The sequence below is a fragment of the Cryptomeria japonica genome, chromosome 4 (genome assembly GCF_030272615.1).
Source record: "Cryptomeria japonica chromosome 4, Sugi_1.0, whole genome shotgun sequence".
Taxonomy (NCBI): domain Eukaryota; kingdom Viridiplantae; phylum Streptophyta; class Pinopsida; order Cupressales; family Cupressaceae; genus Cryptomeria; species Cryptomeria japonica.
The window spans coordinates 491,623,652-491,642,924 of record NC_081408.1 but is presented as its reverse complement, the minus strand read 5'-3'; the positions used below and the strand labels follow the sequence as shown (position 1 = coordinate 491,642,924).

General features: G+C 45.2%; 1 protein-coding gene across 4 annotated transcripts in view; it reads right to left on the bottom strand.

Annotated features, from left to right (window-relative positions):
- Nucleotides 1-19,273, bottom strand: part of LOC131060385 (xanthine dehydrogenase 1) — a 272,861-nt gene that overhangs the window by 38,460 nt on the left and 215,128 nt on the right. For all 4 annotated transcript variants that reach the window (XM_057993589.2, XM_059219902.1, XM_057993588.2 and 1 more), the window contains one exon: nt 17,622-17,858. In XM_057993589.2, the coding sequence (XP_057849572.2) occupies nt 17,622-17,858 (237 nt within the window). The remainder of the gene's footprint in view (nt 1-17,621; nt 17,859-19,273) is intronic.

Below are 19,273 nucleotides of genomic sequence, written 5' to 3'. Positions count from 1 at the left end.
TATAATATAGTATTAATAAAATTATTATATAATGTCTAATTATAATAACAAAATTATTCAAAATAATATTCATAAACAATAAATATTAATATATATTATTAATTTTGAAAATTAAAACTATTATTTTTATTAATTGTAATAGTATTGTATGGATGTGCGGTAAAGGGTTCTCTAAAGAGCCCAACTCGGAGAATTTGGGCCAAGGAGTAGACACGCTTGCATGGACTCAAGTGACAACTACAAGGTGGAGGAGAGAAAGAAAATTGTACCCAATCAAGGCCAAAATATTGATCCAGGGGTTAGTTGGGAAGTATAATTGTCTTTAAGTAAAGACATCCAAAGAAGAGCATCAAAGTTGCAAGGAAAAAACTCTGAAATTCATTGTGGTTGTAGGAAAAAACAATGAAAGTCGTCATGGTTGCAAGAAGAAACATTGAAATTCATCATGGTTGCAAGGGAAGACCATGAAATTTGTTGTAGATCCTCTTGACATTGTCCCAGATGAACCCATAGAAAGATCATAGAATCTTATTTGCACCCCCTATCAAACCAAACCCAGATTTGAATTTGGGGTGGATCAAACTTGCATCGGTAGGTCCAGAGGATTGATCTAGTAATTTAGCACTCCCATAACATTGATCAATGGCCATCTTTTTGTACCTTTCCATCCATTGAAAATGATAGATACCCTTTTTCCGACCCAAAAATCCCTTATAGGCTCCAAGGAATCCTCTAAAAATTTTACATCCTTTCCTAATAAGGTGCTACATGTTTGCTCAAAACTTGGGCCTTTGTAACCTTTTGGAGCCTTATTAATTGCTTTCACCATTTATTGCCAATATGGCATGTTGAAGTTGATAGTGAACCCCATAGCTCCTAGAAATCACCTACAACCAAAATACCTATCACATCCTAAGAGAAAAATCCATGCTTATGCTATGCAACCTTGAGAGAGATTTGATCAAAGAGGAATCTAATTATTAAATCAACCTATAAATGAATTGGATAGAGTACAATGAATGTTTATAAAAGAATAAAAATAAAACCCTAGACCTAAACCTAGGTGAGGATTAAATTAGAGCAAGAAAAATGTCCTCATCCAATGTAATGAGACAACATGATATATAATTAGCTCAATCTCATAATAATAAAGCACTCCTAAATTTAGCCTAAGCATAATAAAGTAATAAGGGGCCTAAATAAAGATGATTAATTAGGTGTTTATCCTAATTGCTCCAACAAACCCCCTTAAGATCAACTTAGGAGAAGCTAAAAACCTAATGATGAATGTAATGATGTATGCATGGATGGGATCTAGCTACAAGACCTAATGAGGTACCCATGTACAAAAAGTGCAATCTCTCATGATCGAAGAAAAAGAGAAAACCACATGAGAAAAAACTCTTCAAAAGAGAGAAAGAAATAACCACACGGAACTCCATGGCACACATGATTTTTGTGATTTTTTGAGACGTCAAAAACACTGTCGATGAAGCCAAAAAATCCAGATTTCACTCCCACCACCCGCTTTTTGTGTCTTTCCCATACGGCCTGACCATGTACAGCTTGATACACATTATGGTCTGAAACATCACACATACTGCCTACACACCTATGTTCCTATACGATTCCATTCAACCCTCCCCATGTCAAATTTCCTTCCACGGCCAATTCTATACGAATTCCTTCAAACTCACCATCCAAGTCCATACAAATTTTATGCAATTCCATACGGATTCCGTCTAAACCCCTTGAATGCAATTTGTCTGTAAGGACGTCTGTATGTTTCTATACGGATTCATATGGTGCTTCTTTCCAACACGTGCTCAACTTCCCTTTTCCAAATCCGTATTGTTGTTCCGTACGGATTTCTACCACAGTCACTTGAGGATTTTGTACGGATTTGTCTGGTGATTCTGTCTATTTCTTGTATAGTAACCTGCAATGGCTAATATCTGTTGTCCATATGGATTCATATGGATATCTTCTCCAGCTCGACCTTTCTTCCCATACAGATGTGTAAGGAATGTCCTTGATGGCTTTGTTTTCTAAGGCCAAAATGTTGTCGTACAGAGGTGTACGGCTTCTCTTCCTTCCCTTCTCCATGGCTTCCCTAGCCTCGTATGGATATGCACAGCCTCTTCCCGTTGTCCCTTCCACAAGCTTGTACAGGCCTGTACGTTCTTGGCTCCCTTGTCTATATGGATTTGACTCCACTAATTCACTCTATAGTTTTGTTGAATCTAGCTGGCTCTTGTACCACCCATTCGGCCGTAGGGGTTTCCTCCTGCCATTTGTACGTGTCGCTTCGCTTACCATACCTTCAATTGTAGGTGTGACCATGCCTTCGGCCGTAGATGTCATCATGCCTTCGGCTATAGGTGTTTCCTCCTATAATACCCTACCATTTGTAGGGCCTTTCCACATACCACACCTTCGGTCATAGGTGTTTCCTCACGTACCACTTCCTCCGCTGTAGGGACTTCTTTCGTACCTTTGCCAACCTCTTTGATCTCCCTAATTTCCAACATGTTACAGCCCGAGTGGAAGACCTCGTAGTCCTCCATCTGCCAGTGAAAGAGTCCGTTGAGGGAGCTCGTCTCATCCTCCAAGCATCCTTCCAACTCTAGTACTCCTTCATCGTTGAGTTCCATCTTTCCCTTTCTATCATGAGAGTCATCTGGGTCAAAAACAAATGATGCCATCTCCTGCATCATTGCCTGGTTCCTCAAGTCAATCACATACTTATGACCTTTACTCTCAATGGAGAGTGTATTTTTCTTCTAGTTATGATTTGCCTTTGCCATGATCAGCCAACCCCTCCCGAGGAGAGCGTTGTAGGCCTTCTTCTCCAATGGGATGACGACGAAGTCGAGGAAGAAATGTTGGGTGCTGACAACCTTCTTTTGTGCCATGAGTGTTCCCAAGGGTTTGATACCATGCTAGTCGGCACCTACTAGGTGGAATGTTGGTGGCCAGAGAGTTGGTTTGCCCATACCCCTCCATATCTCCTTCAATAATACGTTCACTTTGGAGCCGCCATCGATGATAGTGTTTGTCAGTTTTCGTCCCATGATTTCCATTTCTACTATGGCTGGCTTCCAGCCAATACTCATGATGAGTAGCATGGGGTCTGTGACAGACATGCCAGGTGATTTTTCTACTGGCATGGGTTCCATGGCAGACCTGCCACGTGATTTCGACACCAACTGGTTACATTCCTAGCCGATAATGTTGTTGCCGACTACATTTGTGAGAGCCATCTTCAATTGCAGCATTGTCTGCAAAAGGTCAGATACCCGTACAGGTACAGTGGCTTGCAACATCTGTTTGATTATAGTTTTTTCAGACTCTGACCGAAGTGGGGTACTGGCGGCATTATGTGAGGCCCTTCGTTCTTCCACCATTGCCTGGTCAACATCAGCCTTTGCTTCCCAGAGTCTTTCCTTTTCTATACGGGGATTGGCGTACACTGCCTTTTTGCTTTGCAATCTTGTGTTGGCCAGTACCTCCTCGTATGGCTCCTTGACATTCAACATATTTACCCCTTTTTTCTTTGGGTAGTCAGTGTCCTCATGGTTCCTTGGTCCACACCATTTGCACAATAATTGTACATTGTCTTTCTTGTTATGGTAATCTCTCACAAAGTGCCCCCATTCACTGCATTGTCAGCACTGTATGATAGGACATCCTCTGGAGTCACACTGTATTTGGTTTCACCCTCGCTGATTTCCATTGCCGCCAAGTGATACATTTTGAGGTTTTCATGGGCTAGACTCTCCCTGTGTGAAGAGTACTTGCATACTTCTCGTCTTCAAATTGTATGGGCACTCCTTGATTGAATGCCCCAACACTTGGCAAATCTCACAAAACATATTTCTAGGACAATTGCCTTTCATGTGCCCCTCAATTTTGCACTCAATACACCATAGTTCATTACCTTCTTTGTTGGTTCCTTTCCCTGCCTTCAATTCTTTCATCATTCTCAACATATCATATCGAAGGGCTTGTATGGTTTTGGATTCTTCATCACTGCTACCTTCGGTGCTCTCATCATTGTCGGTCTTCCTCTTCTCTCGGGAGGAGGTTTTGTTTTCACTCTCAATGTCCATCGCCCGATTGTAAGCATCGTGAACGAGGATGGAGGCACTACTTTCATCTTCTTGCACAACGAGGGTATCAATCCCTTAGTGAGCCACCTCTTCTTCAACCTGTCGGCAAGCTGGTTCTCCATCTTGTTCAGCAGCTCCTTGAGCCTACGGTTGTAAGTGCATGCATTCTCATTTTTCCCTGCTTGGTATTATAGATTTTGGCCACAATTTCATTATCATCCCTCTAGAGTTTGAATTCCTCCTCAAAGGCCTTCTTCAGAGTATTCCATCTTGTTTTGTAGTGGACGTCGAGGTCGGTATGCCAATCAATTGCCATCCCCCGAAGGGTGGCCGGAAATGCCTTCAACCAGTAATCTCGGTCGTCTTGGCCATTTGCCCCCCAAATGGTTATACATTTTTTGCAATGTCGTACGGGGCCCTCTGATCCATCCCCTGTGAACTTTGGCAATTTCTGCTTCTCCTGGGTGTTCACCATTGTTTTCACTTGGAAAGTACCGTGAGTATTCGCCTTGTGTATCAAACCTAGGTGGACTATTTCAATCGCTACGTTTTGGTGCTTTTCCTACACTCTTGGCCACGTAGGCGTCCTCTACACATCCACCTTTAGCGTCCCCAACACTCGAGTACTTCTAGGTGTGCCAAACTTGGGTGGACTCTTCCAACCGCTACGTTCCGGTGCCTTCCTTGCACTCTCGGCCACACATGTGTCCTCTACACGTCCACCTCCAGTGTCCCAACATTCTGGGTACCTCCAAGCTCTGACTCCGGGTACCTTGGGTCGGCAGATCACCTAATTGCTTGGTCTTGACCACCTGTTTGCCCTCTCGGGTGAATAACTTAAGACATAAGGAACATAACGCAGACTAATGCCATAAATGTCAGACAAAGTATATCAGATGTTCTATTCATAATAAGTGTATGTTACGAGTTACATTCCGAAGTATAAAAGGGTACCGAGGGGGTGCGAGCGCCAACCGTCGCACCGCAACTTCCACCCCTCGGTTGCCAACTAACCAAAACAATTACACATAATTAACTAATGTTATTCCCGTGTACAATAATGCCGCCAACATCATCCCCCCAAAAAAGAAAAGTCGTCTCCAGGCAACTTACAAAAATGGAGATAATGCAACCTATAAAATATATCTAAAAGACTAGGGAGGGGGTTGAGAAAGCGTCCCTGAAGCAGAAGTGTGAGATGTCGGTGTCTGGTGCGCCAAGCGGGCACAGAGCTCATACACCTACTGAGTGCATGCAGCCACATCCCGTTCCGCCATGAGAACCTTCTCTAAAGCTGTCTTCACCATATGTGCTGCCTCCAGCAACTCCTCCTCTTTTGTATCCACCACCTCCGTCGCGCAGACCAACCGAGTCTGCTCGGCTGCCAGACAAGTCTCTACCTCCACCTTCGCTGCCCGGGTCTCAATCGTCTCTGTGCGGGCCATCTCTAGCTGTGCCAACAACTGCGCCCTCTCGGCTGCCCATGAGGCTTGCTGACTGGCCACCTCCCTCTCCAACGCTACTCGGGCAGCCTCCCTGACTGCAGACTCCTGCTGTGTACGCTTCAATGTATAATAGGCATCCCGATAGACCTGCTCGATCTCGCGGACCACTGCCGTCACCCGACTCTCCACAACGGGCTGACGCAGCCTCCAAGCCTGGAGCATCTCCTCTGTCTCCATAGTCGGCCACCCCTGAGACTCAAAACAGGTAGCAAAGGCTGTCGGGCAGCCCACCCGCATAAACTATAGGACCTGCTCTAGCTCCACCACCACCTGCTGCAATGCTTGCGTCTGGGCGACAGCCACCACCCGCCTACCCCTCGTCACCATATCAACCATGTCAGTGAGATAAGTCTCAACATCCTCCTCCGTCTGTGCCGAAGACTGGGAAATCCCTGGTGGAACGGGCACTACTGTATCCTGCTGTGAAGGTACCGCCTCCGCCACCGAAGGTGCACCATCTCCTGGTGCCTGCCCAGCAGAGGCAACCTCCCCTGCCTCGTTCCCAATTGTGAGTCCATGTGCCTCCCCTGACGAGTCCTCCAAGTCGACTACCTCCGCTCTAGTCTCTCGACACGGTGAGAATACAACAGCTCCCTCTGGCTGTGCTAGTGTCATCTGAAACCGCTGTGTGAGCCAGCTCTGCATAGCCTCGAGGTCAGCACGCATCTCTGTGACCGGGGGATGGGTCGCTATCGTTGGCTCCTCCAACAACGAAGCAGAAACAGTCACCACAGTGTCACTACCTACGACGTCCAACCGCACGTGAGGCTCGGTATCCTCCACCTCCGTAGGCCCCTGCTCCTCAACGCCCACTATCTGATGCGGTGACTCCTTCGTCCCTGACTCTGCCATGTCCTCGGTAAGTGGCGTTGTGGTTGGGCCCGACGGTGCTCCCTGGTGCTCGTGCTGGAGGGGACCAAGTGTAATAGGCATATGGCTCTGCCCGAAGGCCGGAATACAGGTGCCGCCTACTTCAGGTGCTAGCACAGTCGTGCCCATCGGTAACAGAGGTGGGGCAAACCGGACTCGTACAGGCTCCTCCGTTGCCTGACTGCTATCATCCTCCTCATCTTCCTCCTCCGACTCCTCCGTGCTGTTGGACTCCCTCCCGCTGTCAGGCTCCCCTGAGGCCGAGGCCCTATCCACCGCCCGTTTCCGCTTCGCGGAAGAGTGCCCAATGTCCAAGTGCCTCCAATACATTATTGGAGGTTCTCCCGCTATCAACAGTCCCTACGACCATACCTCCAACTCGTCCTCCGGCACTACTTCCAGCGTGGCCTCCAGGAATAACCCTATAGCGTAATGAGGCATATAGAATGTGCGATGTTGGAGCGTCAAAAACTCATACATACGCTCTGCCAGTAATGCTGCCCAGTCATATACGATGCCATTCATCAACCCATTCATCAGCATAATCTGAGGGAGGGCAATGTCCGACGCCCTACCCGACCCCGTCAATCTGCTCTTGATAACATCCATGATGCACCGCCAGTGGCCCTCCGCAACAAAAGTCTAAAGGATTCCGCGACTCTTCGTGGCTCTAGCCACGCTGTCCAACTCCGCTGTGGTCAAATTCCGAGAGACTAATTTAATCCACCGCTCCTTCTCCTCCTGTGTCATCTTCTTGGCCTTCAAGTCTATTTTCTTGCCCTGGCTGCCCGGAATGCCGAATACCCTCATGAAATCCCTTGCTTTGAAGGATATAGTGACATCCCTCCGGAGGTATTCAAACGTGCTGGTGCATGTATGCCTGTTGAAGGTGTCCACCACGAAGCCTAGGGCACCCTCGTACTCTCGGATAGGGAACACGGGCATCCGAATAGCCCACTCTACTTGTGCTTTCCGGAGGTTTTGCTTTACCAGGTCATTATCGGGGGTGTCCTGCCACCATTTTCGACATTCGAATCCATTCAGGCCCTCGAAAGTAACATTCTGTGGCATCACTGTGTTTTTCGCACTTGCGGCAGCCTGTGGTGCTTTCTGTTTTTGTTTTTGCCAGGCGCTGGCATCCATGGTGCTGCCTGCAACACATACTCCCGATACTAAGACCCTGATGTTGCTATTCCTATCCCTCTGGCTACTACTGGAGGAAGCGTGTAGCTGTTTCTTCCAGCTTCTTTTCCCTGCTAAATCCATTAATCTCCTTGTAACCGATTTGTTTATAAAAATTCTACCCTTCGTAACGGCCTTTTTCGTGCGACTGCTTGGTCTACCTGTGGCTCTATTCTTCCCTTTGCGGCTGTTGCGTGTAACCCTTGCTGTTTGTTGTTTGGTCTACCTGTGGTGTGGCTGCGTGGGATTGTGCGGACTTGGTCTGGCCGTGCGGTGGTAACTACCTCCAAGAAAAAGTGCACGACAAATGCCGCCGCCGTGTAATGTCCGCTAGGCGACGGGGAGTTGCAGAATTAGGTGACGCCGCTCCTCCTGTTTTCTTTGTTGGCCACGAAATCCCGTTCTTCCTAAGCAGTCCCCTTGTTGCGATTTTACCCATCGCACGGTGGAGGTACATGCATGTCCGCACAAATGGTGTATTTGTTCTCCATACTTGCTGTGCGGTGCGTCCCTGTGTTCTTCCTTCGGCGGTGTTTGGCGTTTTCTTCCCTTCACTCCTTGCTGTGCGGTGATGGCGGTGTGCAGGGTTGTGTCTTCTTCCTTTCCTCGGCGGTGTGCGGCATTGTCTTGTTCTTCGGTGGTTTTGTGCGGCATTTTATATTCTTGCGCGGCCTTCAGTGGCTCCCATCGCACGGTGTGACCACCGCACGATGGTGTCACCGACGGTGATTCCACCGCACGGTGGTGCCACCGTCGGTGGTTCCACCGTCAGTGGTCCCATCGCACGATGGTTCCACCGCATGGTGGTGCCACCGTCGGTGGTTCCACTGCACGGTGGTTCCACCGTCGGTGGTCCCACCGCACGGTGGTTCCATCGTACAATGATGCCACCTTCGGTGGTCCCACCATACGGTGGCCCTTTTTTTTTTTTTTTTTTTTAAACTTTTCTTTTATATATATATATATTTTTTTCAAATTTTCTTTTATATATTTTTTTCAATTTTTTCTAGTGGGCTGATTGACTATGGGGTCCCGGTTCCCTCCGTTCATGATAGATCTTTAATTTCGACCCGTTGACTGCGTCTGGTATCTCCTTCCCATCCAGCATCCACAACTTTATCGCCCCATTCGTATTGACCTCACGTATCCGGAAGGGCCCTAACCAGTGGACTTTGAATTTCCCAGGTTTAATTTCGTTCTTCCCATTGAACTTTAACACTAGCTGTCCGGGAGTAAAATTCATTCGCCGAAGATGCTTGTCGTGCCACATCTTCCATCTTTGCTAGGCTGTTTCTGTCGCCCACTGAGCCATCATCCTTCGTTCGTCCAATTTGTTCAAAGCGTACAGCCTCTCCCTCAAGCTTTCCATGTCGCCAAGGCGATTATCGATGGCAATCCGTAGACTCGGCACCATGAATTCAACTGGCACCATGGCTTCTTGTCCATACGTTAGCTGGAAGGGAGTCTATCCAGTAGTTACCTTGTACGTTGTTCGGTATGCCCAAAGTACTGACGGTAGGCGCTCCTCCCAATCATCCCTCTCCACTCCACAAGACTTATATATCACCGACATTATTATTTTATTTGTGGCCTCCGCCTGGCCATTGGCACGCGGGTAGTACGGACTTGAGAATGAGTGAAAAATCTTGAAGTCTGATGTCAACCGGTGTATGACATGGTTCACGAAGTGGCCTCCCCGGTCACTGGTCAACTGAATAGGTATACCATATCGTGTAATGATTTGTTCATAAATAAACTTCGCTGTGCTTACTGCCGAATTATCCTGGAGGGCCCTTGCCTCCACCCACTTGGTCAAGTATTCTGTCGCAACTATAATGTATCGGCACCGTCGTGTGCGGCTGGCCTTAAGAGGACCCACAAAGTCGAGTCCCCATCGCTCAAAGAGTTCTTGTGCATGCGACGGGTTGAGGGGCATGAAGTCCTGCTTCAGAGGTTTGCCCGCCCGTTGGCAAGCGTCGCATCTCACGACCCACTCCCTGGCGTCGTGATATACTGTTGGCCACCATAGTCCTGCGAGAAGCACCTTTCGGGCTGTGGTGTCTGGACCCATGTGTCCACCTGCAGGCCCTTCGTGTGCCTCCCTTAGTACACTCGAGACTTCTTCTTGCATGACACAACGCCTTAATATCTGGTCCGGCCCCATTTTGTAGAGTAACCCGTTAATGAGCGAAAAAGTCCTGCTACTTAATGCGAGCTTTCTTCGTTCCCCTGGAGGCATACCCTCCGGAAATCGGGACGTCGATAGGTATTCCCCAATCTTTCTGTACCATGACGGGAGTACGGCTATTTGGAACAAGTGTGCATCTGGAAAATCGTCATTTACTCCCTCTGGAGGTTCCCCCGACTTAATCCGGGACAGCTGGTCGGCTATGACATGGCTTCGCCCTGGTCTTACCACAATTAAAAATGTGAACTCTTGTAGTAGCAATAGCCAACGACTTATCCTCCCCTGGATAATGGGCTTGTTTACTAAATACATGAGTGCCTGGTGGTCTACATAAAATGTGAATGGTGTGGCCAGGAGGTAATGACGGAATTTCTATACGGCATAGACCATCCCGAGTGCTTCACGTTCTGTGGTACTATAGTTTTTTTCCGCCTTCGAGAGCAACTTGCTAGCAAAATAAACGGGGTGGTCCAGATCGTGTCCTCCTACTTGGGCTAATGTAGCCCCAACGGCATAGTTTGAGGCATCCACGTGAACGTGGAATTCCTTATCCCAGTTCGGGTATGCCAGTATGGGCGCTCCCATCAACCTTGTCTTCAACTCTTCGAAGGCCTTGCTCTGTGGCTCTGCCCAAATGTATGGTTCCCCTTTCCTTGTCAACTTATCCAATGGGTGGGACACCTCAGCGAAGTTCTTGATGAACCTCCTATAGTACCCCACATGACCAAGGAAGGACTTTACCCCCATGACGTCCGTAGGAGGTTCCATTTCTACTATTACCCAAATCTTGTCCGGGTCCATTTTCAATCCTTCTTTACACACAATGTGTCCCAGCAATCTTCCCTGTGGTACCATGAATCTACATTTCTTCGGGTTGAGGGCCAACCGTGCCCTCCGACACCTCTCCAGGCATTCTCCGAGAGTTTTTAAGTGGATGTCCTGTTCGCTGTAAATAGACCAATCATCCAGGAATGCTTTGAAGTTCCCCACCGACATCTTGTCGAAGATGTGTAAGATGATACGCTGAAAGGTGGCAGGCGCATTGCATAGACCGAAGGGCATTCGGTTGTATGCGTACACACCGTCCTCCACCACGAAGGTTGTTTTCAGCTTATCTTACTCCGCGATGGATATCTGGTTGTAACCAGAGAACCCATCCATGAAGGAATAGATTTCATGTCCAGCTACTTCCTCCAAGATGCTGTCTGTGAAGGGTATGGGAAACGGGTCTTTAACAGTGACAGCATTTAGGCACCGGAAGTCTACACAGATCCGGATCTAATTGGCCTCTTTCTTGAGGGAAATCACAATGGGGGACACCCATTCACTTGTCTGCACTCTGAAGATTATGCCCGCTTCCAACATCCGCTCAATTTCGTCGTTCACTCGTACAGCATAATTTTTGTTCATTCGGTACGGCCGCTTCCTCACTGGCTGGGCTCCTGGTACCAATGCTATTCGGTGCACACATAGCTCTGGGGGCACGCCCTTCAAGTCCTTGTATGTCCATGCAAAGACATCCTTGTATTCAAGGAAAATTTTGAAGGCTGCGGCCTTCAACACTGGATTCCAGTCATCTCCAACAAGGATGATCTTGGGGTCACTTGTCTCTCCGAGATTCATTTCCTTTAACTTGGCTTCCTGATACTTAATAGGCTCCCCCTTCGGGAATTGGTGTGCCGGCGTCTCATTCACTGCTGCCTCCCCTTCCTTGTACTCGCCATATTCTGGGGGAAGTATATCTGGTTCTTCTTCGATGCTCAATACGTTGCACGAGGGTGTAAATAGTTCATAATCTCCCATTTGCCAATGGAAGAGGCCATTCAAGGAGTCCCCATCATCCCCTGAGCATGCCTCCAGTTCCAACACCCCTTCGTCACTAGGCTCCATGCGGCATCTATTTCCACCCTTCGCTAACTGGTGTCCCTCAGATTCCGAGTCGGAGGAAGAGGCTAACTCCTCGCTCACCATCTGCGTACGGAGATCGATTACGTACTTCCTCCCGACGTTTTCCAAAGAAAGGGTATTCCGCTTCCAGTTATGGTTCGCTTTTGCTGCAATGAGCCACCCCCGCCCCAGGATGGCGTCATATCCTTTTTGTTTTAAGGGGATTACTACAAAATCCAGCACGAATGGATGTGTGTCGACCATCACCTGCTGGCCCATGAGGGTCCCAAGGGGTTTAATCCCATGTTGGTCTGCCCCTAGCAGGTTGAACGTAGGGGGCCACAACATAGGCTTTCCCAATTTTTTCCATGTCGCTTCTGGGAGTACATTTACTCCCGAGTCCCTGACCCTCCGTCCACAATAGTGTCTGTTAAGGTGGTCCCTAGTATACCCATTTCTACCACCGTCGGGTGGCGTCCGCTGTTGACTACCAACAACATGGGGTTGACCGCAGGGCTCACGACCTCCCTAAACACGGGGTTGGTTGTGGGGCTCATGACCTCCCTCATTTTTGCTTGTGTGGGTACAAAGTTTAAAATAGCCGTTTTTAGCTACGGCATAGTCTCCAGGAGGTCTTGAATTCTCACGGGTACCTCTACCTGCAATATTTGCCGTAAGATTTCCTCTTCTCCCTTCGTCCGTGGTGGACTTGCTGTCTGGTGACTGTTCTACCCTTGTGCGGCCATTTCCTTTGTGATCTCGTCTCTGGCCTCCTGCACTCTCTCGGTCTCTGTGTGGGGATTTGGGTAGGCAATCTTTTTAGCCTGTGCCCTTGTGATTGCCAATACTTCTGCCTTCGTAGGTTCTATGTTTAGAAGGTGTACCCCAGGCTTCGGGCAATTTGTGTCCTCATGGTCGCCTGGCCCGCACCATCGGCGGAGGTGTTGAGGGTTGGCTTCCTTCGTGCAATCGCAGGCGAAGTGTCCCCACTGATTGCAAGCCCTACATTGAATCATCGGCCAGCCCTTGGCATCGTACTGGATCCGGTTTTTGTTGTTGTTATTGTTATTGTTTCTTCCGCCGCCGCCGCGTCTATTATCCCGGTATCCTCCAGATTATGCCGTTGTGTTAGTCTGCTGGCCCGTACCCGCTGGTGCGGATGTTGTGGCCTGCTCCATGAACAACACCTGGTTCGTGCTTCGGGTTTTCATATTGTATGGGCACTCCTTGGTGGAGTGTCCCATTATTTGGCAAATCTCACAGAATGCCTTCTTCAGGCAAGTACCCTTTGTGTGTCCGTCACTCCTGCAGTCTGTACACCACACTTTAGTTTCTTCCGTCTTACTTGTACTCCCTTTCATGGCCTTCAATTCTCTCAGCATTCGTTCCATGTCCTTCTGGAGCGCATGTACCTTTTTACCCGATTCGCTACTGCTACTGCTCTCTCCGTCAGAATCTTCATCATCATCAGATGAATATCTATTACTTTTCTTCTTCCTTGATGTTTTGTATTCGCTTTCTAGATCCATTGCCCTGTTGTAGGCATCGTCATATGACGTCGGGGGTACAATCTTCATTTTTTTCCGTAGGGAGGATTTCAATCCTTCCACAAACCATCGTTTTTTTAAGCCCTCAGCCAGCTGGCTCTCCATTTTACCCAAGAGTTCTTTCAACCTCTGACTGTATGCCCGTACTGTCTCCTTAGTACCTTGCTTGGTACTGTATATCTCTGTCACAATTCCGTTGTCATCACGAAGTAACTGAAACTCCTCCGTGAATTCCTTCTGTAGGGTAGCCCATGTGGCCACTTTTTGCTTATCTACATCGGAGTACCAATCTATGGCGACTCCACGTAACGTGGCTGGAAACTGCTGTACCCAGTCATCCTAGTCTGTTACTCCGTTGGCAGACCAAATGGTTTCACATGTACGGCAGTGCCGTAAGGGGTCTTCCTTGCCGTCCCCTGTGAACTTTGGTAATTTTTGTTTGCTTGCCATCCCTGGTCGTCTTCTTGGAGGTGGTTGTGTCTGTGTCTGTGTCTGCGGCCCTGCGCTGCTACCTCCAGTGGTGTCGGTGGTGTGTCCTGGAGGTACGGTGTTTTGCCTATCACATGTGGCACCTACACCCGTACTGTTGCCCTCCCCTTCGTTCTGACACGCTCCTACTCCTGCTTCCCATTGGTGATCTTCACTCTGTGGCGTAAGGGATAAGTTCCTAAACTGATCCCTAGTCTCCTCGACCAGATTTCGCTGTAACCTTGTTTCTTCTAGAAATTCTTCGTGGCTCCGCGTCCTACGATGATCTGGCGACGCGTAGAAATTTCCGTCGGCCTTTGCACCTTCCGTGACACCTCCTTGGTTCCCCTCAGGCCCCCCTTCGGCAGGTCGTACTTCGGCAAGTTGCCTCAGCCTCCGTCTACGTTTACTTGCTGCTCCAGAATCAAAGCCCTCTGCACGGCCTCCCACTCGTTCGTTTACGGTTTTCTATTCCTATCTTTATTCAATAGGTTTGGCATTAATTGTCACACATCTCCATAACTCTCAATTCTTAAATCAAAACATATCTTTATTAATTCATCTGCTCAAGTACAACTCGTGTCAATGACACTTTTATTTGAAAATAAGTTCACAGTTCAATTCCCTCCTGGCCTGGTGCCATCTCTTTCTGTTTCTTGTCGGCTGTTCTCTTCGTAGCGTTGCAGGATTTGTTGTCGTCTCTCTTCCTGGGAATCTCCTCCAAGCGGGCCTATTGTGCCAGCAATGCCTATGCAAGCAACCGGGGGAGGTGGTTCATTAACCGGTTTACTGCCGGGCTAACCTCCAGCGCTATCCACACAGCACTTGGTGGGATTTCTGCCTCCGCCGTTTCTCGTCGAACGTATGTCTGAATGGCTACCTGGAGCAAAATCGAAAATTCTCGCGTTGCCGTGTCTTCTCCTGTGTAAAGTTTTGTCTGCACGTTGTCGGCCTCCGGGTTTACTTCACCAACGGGTAGGCCCATTGTGTTTGTGCGCCATCCGTGTCTTCCGTTCCCGAGTTCGTCTAAGCAGTGGCACCAAATGTTTGCCCTCTCGGGTTAATAACTTAAGACATAAGGAACATAACGCAAACTAATGTCGTAAATGTCAGACAAAGTATATCAGATGTTCTATTCATAATAAGTGTATGTTACGAGTTACATTCCGAAGTATAAAAGGGTACCGAGGGGGCACTCGACACCACCCTATTGCCTCTTCTCACCTTTAATGGGTTCTATGAACATGAATCACTCAAGGCTGACCCGATTTCTTTTAAGGCAACGACACCAAAACGTTTACCGCTACAACTAGTAAATTAAATACAAAAAATAATGTACATGACAATGCATACCAAACAAGGCAGTAAAATATATCTTTATTCACACATGCAATTGTTACAGAGAAGAAGACCAGAGATGGTCAGTCAAGGATTACAATGGATCCGACTATCCCATACTACCTTAGCAGTACACAATATATTTAAAGAACCCGACGGTTGCCGAGAGGTACACAACTGTCAACTAACCAACACATAACTACCCGACCCACTTAATACAATTAATGAATACATTGTCGGATAGCAAATATTATCAAACATAACAACAAACAATTTATGCCGACAACAGTCACACGAGTACAATATATGTCCCTCCCATAAGAGAAAATTAGGATATGAATACCCCCATAAAGAAGTAGCTCTTGTGCCAACAATGAAAACTTAAAGACAAACATGATCCACTACTTGTAAACAACATTTCTTCCCTTAGGAAGAAACAAATCCACTGGTGATTGGAGAAACAATTCCCATAAATTGGAAGAATCAAGAATTCAAATCCAAATGATGTGTGCCTCTAAAAATTTCTCAAACATACTCGTGTCAAAATGAGATAATGTCAATCCCAAAACCTATGAAGATTGGTGTAGAACAAGTTCCAAAGACTACAATGATGGTGGCCTAACATTGATGATGTGGCCATCAAGAAAGGGTAGGTGAATATCCTCAAGATAATCCTCCAAATCTGCAATCTGACACTCCACAAGTGCAATATGTGAATCCCAAGTAGTCGTATTTGTAAGAACATGATTGTCCTGTTGCATCGAATCAATGGGTGCCATGCATGTGGTGATACCAAGCTGATCAGGACTTACAATTTTCTATCAATCAATTCCCATTAACAGGATCTTCTATATCTAGCCAAGGAAGAAAATTCTCTAAGCTTTCTTCCTATCCATCTCTCTATACCTGCAAATGTATTTTTTATTCAATTATCACTCCATCTCACATCTCTTGTCGAAGGAGGACAATATTCTTTGAATCTACTCTATGTTCTTTCCTTGCTGCCCCCCTTAGATGTACCTGTATAGGTTTGTTGTTATGACCAATTCTAGTGGGAATGTGAGAAATTGTTGGAATCCTAAGTAAAAATCAATCACCTGGCATCATGCCTCTTTATGGTTGTGACAAGGTGTATCTCTATAGCTATACATTTGCCAACTTATAATAGCTACACTAGAAGTTGTAACTGTCTAGGATTTCTTTATTCCACAGTCGCCTATAACAATCAGTAATTACAATAATTGTTGCACCCAAATCCTTAAATATGTAATGGTCCAACAAGATGTGGCTGCCAAGTACCGTCACCATTAAGATGGTAACTACTACTAGGTAGGAGGTTAATACCCACAATTTTATTTCAATTGCTTAGCTTTGAGTGTTTGGTATTGCCTAGCAAAGGAAATAAAATAATTTTGCCAACATGGAGATAATACAAGAACTTTGGTGGGTCCCAATAGGGAGGTGCCAGCATAAAGATTTCATTAGAAGAGAAGGTGAGACACCTCAATGCCACATCCCACAAGAAAAGGAAAAACAAAGTAAGTGTAGACATTTACTACCTAGGTGAGTCCCAAACTAAGAAATGGATGAATGTTTAGCTTCTTTGTTCCCCACGTCCAAGGGAGAATTGGTGGGTCCCGATAAGTAAATCACAATTATTAAGATCTGAAACTCAAGCAAACACAGAGGTAATAAATGTGGGCCCCAAGGAATCAATAGGGATTTTGATTCCTCCAATATACTTCACTTGTTGTATCCAACAAATTGCCAACAACAATTAGCAACACACGAAAAATTCAAGAATCAAAACTCAATGGAATTGCTCCTTTTGAATGCAATAATGCTAGATTCTACCACAGATTTCACCGATACACCGCTTCTTTTGCCTAAAAACTCATACAATCAATAGGAAGCCTGATTTATTCTCCAACTATTTTTTGTTGTTTTCACAACATAAAAAGATGGTAGAATGACCTTGTTTTCCATAGAGATAAGTGGCGAGGGTCTAAAAATTAGAAAAGGTTCTTCAGTCTTTAAATGGTTCTCCATTATTCAATTTCAAGCTCCAGTTAGGGCTTCGTCTACATCTCCACCAATTTAATGTACATAGAAATAGAGAAAATTGATTTTAAGTAAAGCAAAAAGAAATATAACTTGATGACTCAGTACTTAAGTACACTTTTGGCTTTACTGCACTTATACATCTATGATCTAACAATGCTGGCCTCAAGTCAACCTCAGTATAGATATAGATGATAAAGGTTCTTTTACAATGACAAGAATCAAACTTTCCTCAAAAGATCATAGCTTCAATCAATCCCTTTCATTTATCAAGTTCTGAAATTCCTGCAAATTTATATTTTGTTGTTTCCTTATCAACTTCCCTTCTCCCTACTGTACTGCCAAATACATCAATTTTGACTCGCTAATACATGAATCTACTGCTGCTATGATCTACCAACTCATCAACATGAACTAACGAACAATCTTCAATGAATGCAAAGACGGGAAACAAGATAAAGACCTGGCCAATGTCTATTGCAGGATTCAAAGAATTTCCCAAATCCATCACTATGTCAGCTTCCCTCAAATGAAAATCTCCAGTTAATGTGTCAACTTCAACCTCTGCATATGCAGCACCAAAGGTGTAGTAGCTGAAGGGTTTTCCTTTTCCACTTTTCCAGTCAAAGCCAATGTCAGGAGTTGCATAAAATCCATGGGCTGACAAATCAATCCGCTCCAAATGACATGCATTTGCAATCTGAAGATAAACGACAGAAAGTGGCAATGAAATTAAACAAAATTTTATGGTGGTGGTTGTCTCTATGTTAGTTAAGCAGCATATACATTCCAGATTTACTAAAAACACATTTCTTTTTCTGACAGCTTAAAACTAAATAACACAGAAGCCAAAATTAAGCATTATAAGTAAATAAAGAAATGCAAATTTACAATAAATAACTAAAATTGTTTAATCTTTAAGAGAAGAACATAAGGAAATAAATATGCTAGACTGTAAAATGAAGCAAAAGATACAAGCTTTCCAAAGCATTATTTTCCCCAGGAAATCTAGAGTTTTTCAATGATAAACAGAAACTGGAGATTTTTAGAAACCTATAAGAACTTGAACATTTTCTCTAGTTCACAAAATAGCTATTTCTTAGAAAGAAGTATTTAAATAAATCTATGTTAGCATTATGCACTTTTATCTTCTGATTTAGCAAAAGGTAACATGGCAACAAACTAGACCTAAAGTTCAACTATCTGACAGAATTTACCATTTATTTAACATATATATCAAGATGCTTCCAGTACCATTACTTTTTGAAATAACAAGTGCATTGGATTGTAGAGCATCAAGAAAACCAAATTTAAATGATTGTTAAGCATTAAAGCAAATTTTTATCATGCCTCAAGCTGTATTAAAATTCTATAGTTCAAATCATACTCGCATAAAAAAACATAAAAAAATGTCATAATAAGTACATTGAATTTCCTAGAAAATTCTTCACAAGAATTTTCTCTTGCCTTTCTTTCCCCTCTTGAAACTTTGGAACCCAAACTTTCAGCACTAGCACCTTCTAAAGGTTGATTAGTCTCATGATCTTAATCAAAGATGAGGAAAGCTCTCCATCAATGTGCCTTGTCATTCATATAAAATTAGAATTGATACATGAGGCTCAAGAGAACTAAAATGATCTAAGATTTCAATAAATGCATGCAATGAAAATAGGTTGTCCAACCCAAGTTACAACTGAAATTGAAAAAAATGCTGTTATTAAAGGACATCCTCTTAAAATTCAATCCCCTAGGAAGAAATGAACACAAACTTGGGTAATTATAGAGGAAAGCGTTAATCTACAGATTTATGGGCATATACTCAGGACTACATGCATCTAATTATATTAATCTAAGTTACGAGTACGTGAATGGGTACGAATACTAGACCCCGGTATGTGGGTATGAGCAATTTTGTTTTGCCCTTGGGTACATTGGTTTGGGTACATCCATATATGTGTATATATATACAAAAAATTTAAAGAAATATACAAAATTGTAAAACTAAATACATTTTATGGTATGATACTTTATCATTGATCAATGCCAAATGCCAAATGTCAAAATGGTAGTGATAAAGATAAATATTAAATGCCAACTAATAGTTAAATATTTAAT